General features: G+C 30.9%; 1 protein-coding gene across 1 annotated transcript; it reads right to left on the bottom strand.

Moving 5' to 3' along the window:
* Window positions 1–4,431: 4,431 nt before the first annotated feature.
* On the bottom strand, window positions 4,432–6,407 carry LOC105784356 (cytochrome P450 78A5). The gene is made up of 2 exons (XM_012610209.2): window positions 5,350–6,407; window positions 4,432–5,263 (listed from the first exon to the last, which is right to left on the bottom strand). The coding sequence occupies exons 1-2, from the start codon at window positions 6,298–6,300 to the stop codon at window positions 4,658–4,660; spliced, it is 1,557 nt and encodes a 518-aa protein (XP_012465663.1). The 5' UTR covers window positions 6,301–6,407; the 3' UTR covers window positions 4,432–4,657.
* Window positions 6,408–6,692: the final 285 nt, after the last annotated feature.

Below are 6,692 nucleotides of genomic sequence, written 5' to 3'. Positions count from 1 at the left end.
GGCTGAATAAAACTTTCGGCATAAAGATAAATTGGATCCACTTTTGAAACAAAAGGATATGGTTCCCTAGCACATACATATATATATATATATATTGTACGAACTCCAAAGTATATATATTTAAAGTTAACTGAAGGTTTGATGATTATGGTAATTAACTGAAGCTGCAGTTGTTCATATCATCAGATCATGCATCACTTTTCTAATTACATAGTTATTCATATGTCATATATGTTGCTTTAATCATTAGTATAGTAATCATTTGTAAAGCAAGTTGGAAATCAAGAGAATGGTGAATATTGGAGGGGAACGTTTGGCCATGGGAATATTTTTATGGAGATGATGATGAGGATGATGAGAGAATCTATCAATTATAATAAAAGGAAAGCATCTTGCCAACTATGATTGAGTCGAGTAATAGAGAGTTTGATATTTTTTTTAAGCAAAGTCATGATCTCAAATCTTATAGATGGAGAAAACAATATTAGGAGACTTTTGCCTCTGTTTAAGGGTCTAACCTAGTTAGACTTCAGATTTAATCGGGACCTAATGTAGTTACTGGATACTTTTTCATATTGAAAAAATAATAAGAATGAAAAATGAAAAGGTCGTCTTATTCAAAACCCCAATTATGAAATCCTCTCTCTCCCACTTCACACCTTGGAACGCACCGTTCTTATAGAGAGAAAGGCACTTTCACATCTTCTTAACCCGAAATGGCTGGAGAGAGGAAATGTTCCTTTTTTTTAGGGTACTCCTGGGAACAGATCTAGTGGAGACGAGGTGGGGCCTGTAGCTCAGAGGATTAGAGCGTACGAACCACGATGTCGGGGGTTCGAATCCCTCCTCGCCCACAACTGGCCCAAAAGAGAAGGACCTTTCCCTCTGGGGTCGTGGATTAATAAAAAAAACTAAAACATCAAAAATATTCTCATTAAAAAATTAAAAAGAATCAATTCAGCTTTCCTAAAAAAATATATTCAAAAAAAAAAAAACTAATCAACTAAACCTCTCCATTAACATTAGCCATTACTTTTTGTTGATGTAATAAAGGACAAAATATGAAATAACATATGGCTTACTATGAGTAATAGCACCATGTAGCATATTGTCACCTCAGTAAATTCTAAATCTTTATAAAAAATCATTGAAAATCTATAAAAAAACTTTACAAAAATATATAAAAATTTAAAATATAAAAATATTAAAATTTGTAGAAAAACATAAAAGAATTGAAAATTTGAAAATGTTAAAATATAGAAAAAAATTATAAAAAGTATTTACAATATTGAAAACTTATAGAAAATCATAAAAATATAAAATTTAATATAAATTTATTAGAAAATTATAAAATTATGGAAAATTATAATTTATTAAAATGTTATAGAAAATTTTAGAAAATTATAAAATATTAAAATGAAAAAATAAAAAAATTATAGAAAAACTATACGATTTACTAAAATAAAAATTATTAAAATTTTAAAATTATTAAAACCATAAATTAATAGAAAATTATAGAAAAATTATATGAATTATTAAAAAAGTAAAAAAATGCCAACAAATAGTTGGATCAAAAATTTAAATATTAAAAACGATATTATTGACATTCACTACAGTGAATGATACATAAAAAAAAAACTAAAAATAAAAAGAATAAACTCTTTTTTGTTTTCTTTCGCACACTTCCCTATGTTATATACCCCAATCCATTATTATCAACTTGCTTTTAACGAAAATCATTCCTCATCATTTATATTAAATCTCCAAATACTAAACACCCATACATGTGAATGATCACCCCACTTCAAAGGTGTATTTCCCTATTATCGAAATCATCGTCACCCTTAACCAACTCACTACCTAGCTACCTTCCCCAAATTTAAACCACCGAGTAACATCATTCCATAATCACCGTTCAAGTCGTCACAAATTCCTCTTCATCACAAAACCTTACCAAACCCAAAACGTAAAAATCAATACTAGAGACTTCACCCTCGCATAATAGCAAAAACTAAATTTTAAAGAAATTTACATAATTTTTGAAATTTTCTATTTTTTTAATATTTTAAATAATTATTATTTATATTTTATCATTTTAATAATTTATATAATTCTCTCTAAATTTTCTATAGTTTTTTTTAATTTTATAATTTAATAACTTGACAATATGGCATGCCAACATCTATTACATGTGACATGTTATGTGTCATCATCATATGTTTTTGTTTATCATGCTAATAAATGTAAGGGTCAATGAAGATATTTAATTGATTAATTTATCAATGATAAGGGTTCAATTGGGAAAAAATATAAAAGTTTAACTGTTTTTATGAGGGTTTTTTTTTACCTATAGGGAAAAAAGCTACTTGTTTGGCAATATGTAGAAAATTATTAGTTAATTTGGATATCCGATCCAAATCCCAATTGCATCTCTTTTACAAAGAGGAATAACCCCAAAATTTAAAAAAAAATAGAATAAAAGGTATAGAGCTTTTTACAAGCATATCAATAATACCATACCTCCCTCCCCTCTTGAAAGATTTATATTCTTTTCTTTAATGAATATGAAAATATGCCCTTTCTCAACTGCTAAGGGAGCTTTCAGTTCTTATTCTTCAATCATTTGAAAAAAGTTTGTACTGTAAAGTAGGCTTTTATACCAAACAAAAAACAAATAAAGTAATGATGAGCTACTTATAGTTTGGTTCCAAATTAGTAGCAAATATTGGCCAATGCAAATTATACCCACTTCCAAGGAATCTCTTCTTCTTCTTTTTTTTTTAAAAATATATATTATTCGAATGTGAATGTTGGGTATGAGGAAATAATAATATGAACAAGCGAAGATTGCGGATCTAAAATAGTAAAATATTAGTGTAATCCTTCAAAAATTGTAAACTTTTAACTTTTTGAGCACAAAAGTTAAGTTACTGATTAAAAGAAAGAAATCATATCAATCGAGTTTGAACTCTAATCTTAAAATGGTGAAATACTACTTTAGCGCCTCCAAAATTATAAATTAGTAAGTTAATAAAAAGTTAATTTGTATTTTAACCAACAAAAATTTATAATTCAATTATAACCTCAAATAGTGAAAAATTAGTTTAAAGAATCCAAATAATATAATTTAATATTATTTTGAAAGCGAATTGAGGCTGTAAATCTCCTATATCAACTCAAAGATTTGCATTAACCACTTAGCTTAGAAGAAAAGAGGATATTTTTATTAATGAAATAATTCTTGAATGGTCTGTGTTTCATTCAAATGGATCTTTTAACCATGCTTTGAGAATAATATACACACATGATGAGACAAAATTAAAACACACTTACAAAAGAAGGAATAAAGGGAAGGGGCACAATGGTTTAAAAGATTTCCATGAATTTTAGATTTATTGACCCAAAAGAAATATTAAATTAAATGAGATTAAGAAAAGAAGGAAATGACCCAAAAGAAATATCAACTTTAAAAAAAAAGAGAAGGAAATGAAATGTGCCCAGATGAGACTTTCCCATATGTATTATTTGCTCAATTAAATTTAAATTGAGTCGGGTAAAATTTTTCAATTTTATTTGTAAGATATCGTATTCTAAAATTTAGAATATATACTATTTAATATTAATCGTGTATATATATATATATTCACTTTAGTTCATAATTTTTTTAGCTCACTTCAATCCCTAATATTATCAAATATTCCTAGTTTAATCTTTTAGATATTAAAACTAACAACTGAAATATCCAATCAATCATATATTACCATGTGTCATCATAATAATGTCATCTTCTAAAAAATCTAAAAATATTTTAAAATGACAAAAAATACGAAAACTTATAGAAAATTACAAAATTATAAAAATTTATAAAAATATTCAAAACTTTAATATTTTTAAAATTTTATTAATTATATTTATTAGAGCTTTAACATGAGACCGTTCTCTTGAAAAGATGCCAACTACAATAATTGTTTTATTATTCAATCAATCAAAATTTATAACCAATAGATCTTTTTAGGTGACAAGTTTAGAATAAGTTTTTTTCAAATTATTTGAATAATAAAAATAATTTCATTTCAATTAAATAATATTTTAATTATTTCAAAAAAAATTACTATCTTAAAAAAATTATTTGTTAATCCTATGTAAACTCTAATACATAGTTTATATACATATGTGCATAAAATAACCAAAACTAAAACAACCAGAAAGCCATTTATCAGATAAATCTTGAGGTCTTTGCAACTTATTTTTGCATGGCTTGAAACACATGCCTCATTTCCTTTTTCACCATCGAAGCAATGAGTATTTACCATATTTCAAGCAACTAATATATGTAAAATGATGAGCATGCATGTAGATTTCTGCTATCCATGGATACCAATTGTAAACATTAAAAAAAGTACATAAATATGCTGTAGATAAGAAGAAATATTAGCTGAAAGACTTTGTACACTGCCATATATAAAGATTGTTCCATCATTTTGTCCATAGTTTTCAGTACATAAAGAAAAGCCAACCCCAACCAAGATTCACAAAAGATAAATATGCTCCTCATCTCACATCACTCTTTTCAAGCCCTACTTCATAAAACTTAATTATCATAGCAAAAGCTTAATAACAGAACAGTAAATTCATAGATGCACCCCCAAGGGAGTTTTCAAGCAAACCTAGGCATTGCCTTGCAAACCAGAGGCTTCTTCATTTCCATGGAGAGTTTCAAATGTTCAAGCAGGTCCACATCTTTGTCCTCACAAGGGACCCATTTGAATGCTTGGAGTAACTGAGCCAACCAGAGATGAACGGTGGCCAAACCCATTGCTTTACCTGGGCAAACCCTCCTACCAGAACCAAAAGGAGCCAATCTAAGATCAGGTCCCATAATGCTCACATCTTCTTCCATGAACCGCTCTGGCTTGAACTTTTCTGGCTCAGCCCATACCTTTTCACTGTGAGTGATTGCCCACATGTTCACCATTGCTGTTGTGCCTGCTGGGATGAAATTGTCACCTATGTGAACTTCATGGATGGCTAGGCGAGCCCATGAGAGAAGTGGCCCTGGTGGATGCACCCTAAGGGTCTCCTTCACAATGGCTCGAACATAAGGCAGGTTTTGAATGTCAGAATCTGATACCAACTTTGAGCTCCCAACAACACCATCAATCTCATCTTGAGCCTTTGCTTGGATTTCAGGGTGTAAAACCATTCTTGCTAGGATCCATTCCAACAAGATTGCTACAGTATCAGTACCCCTAAAGATCATTTCCTGAACCAAAAAATAAGGCATATAACAATAAGAAAACATTAAAAAAAAAAACAGTTTGTACTTAAAAGAATGAATAAATTGCATACCCATAAGACAGCAATCATATCGGAGTCACTAAGTTTCTCATGTTTCTCCAAATCAAGCAACACATCAACAAAGTCCCCAACTTTGGCGTCACCATCATTGAAACCTCCATTAACCCTATTCACCTTATGTTCTTCTATGATCTTCCCAACAAACACATTAACTTTTGAGACCAAATTCCTACATCTTTTCCTTACTCCTTGCAAATCAAGCCAGCGTAGAAGAGGGAAATGGTCACTCCAGTTGAATATCCCCAACAACTCGTAGCCTTCACTAACAAGCTCCTCTAGCTCCAACCCTTCCCCAGGCTTCTCAAAGTCGTACTTTTTACCGAACACAGTGGTCATCACATTGTTCAAAGACCCAAAATGAAGCAGCCTTCGTATAAAAACTTCACCTTTTGCTTCCATTAAACACTTCACCTCTTCCACCATTTTGGTACCGGTCTCACGTCTGAACCCTTCAAAGTCAGCGATTCTCTTGGGACTGAACAAATGGGTGGCTGAGATACGCCTCAAGTTCCTCCAATACTCACCGTAAGGAGCAAACCCCATTGCCCTATGAAATAAAAGCTCATAGGCTGACTCCTTCACTGGCCTATCAGCGAAAGCTGAGTTGTTGAGGATATCCCTCGCGGTTTCAGGGTCACTGGACACGATAAACCGAGTGAACCCCACGGAAAAAGCCATCAACTTCACTGCTTTAACGGTTTCAGCAAGTTTAGCCAGGGCTCGGTGAGGGGTGGCACCGGTGAACACGGTGAGCAACCCAAGAACTGGGGAACCAAGTGGACCAGGGATGGCAACACTTGCCTTGGACCTATAACGAGCCCACGCATGACCCCCTGGTGAAAGCCACAAGGAAACTATTCCAACCAATAGAATAGCCCACAGAAAGGCTTCAAAGCTCAACAAAGGTGATTGAAACAACAGCAAACCATGATCAAGTGACATTTTGGCACTTCCTCTAAGATGGGTATTAAAAAAAAAAAAACTGATATTTAACAAGTGGAGAAGTAGTTTTTTGAGAGCTTTGTCGTAGAGGAAATAAAGAGTTGCTTGGGTAGTGCAAGCGCCGAGTTGAAGCGAAGGGATTTAAATAGAGGAGGAGGACAGTTACCCAAGTAGAAAACTTATTATCTCAAATTGGTGATTTTTTAAAATATTTTTTAATTTTTAAAATTAGGATTAAATTGATGGATTTTATAAAAGTTGAGTATTAAATTTATTAAAAATTTTAGAATTAGTACTAAAATGATAAATTTTATAAATATTGAAAGTTAAATTTATTATATTTAAGATCAAATCGACAAAATATATAAACATTAGAGAACTAATTTTATTAC

The sequence above is a fragment of the Gossypium raimondii genome, chromosome 13 (assembly GCF_025698545.1).
Source record: "Gossypium raimondii isolate GPD5lz chromosome 13, ASM2569854v1, whole genome shotgun sequence".
In the NCBI taxonomy this organism is placed as follows: Eukaryota; Viridiplantae; Streptophyta; class Magnoliopsida; order Malvales; family Malvaceae; genus Gossypium; species Gossypium raimondii.
Note: the sequence above shows the minus strand (reverse complement) of the source record. Positions and strands in the feature narration are given on the sequence as shown.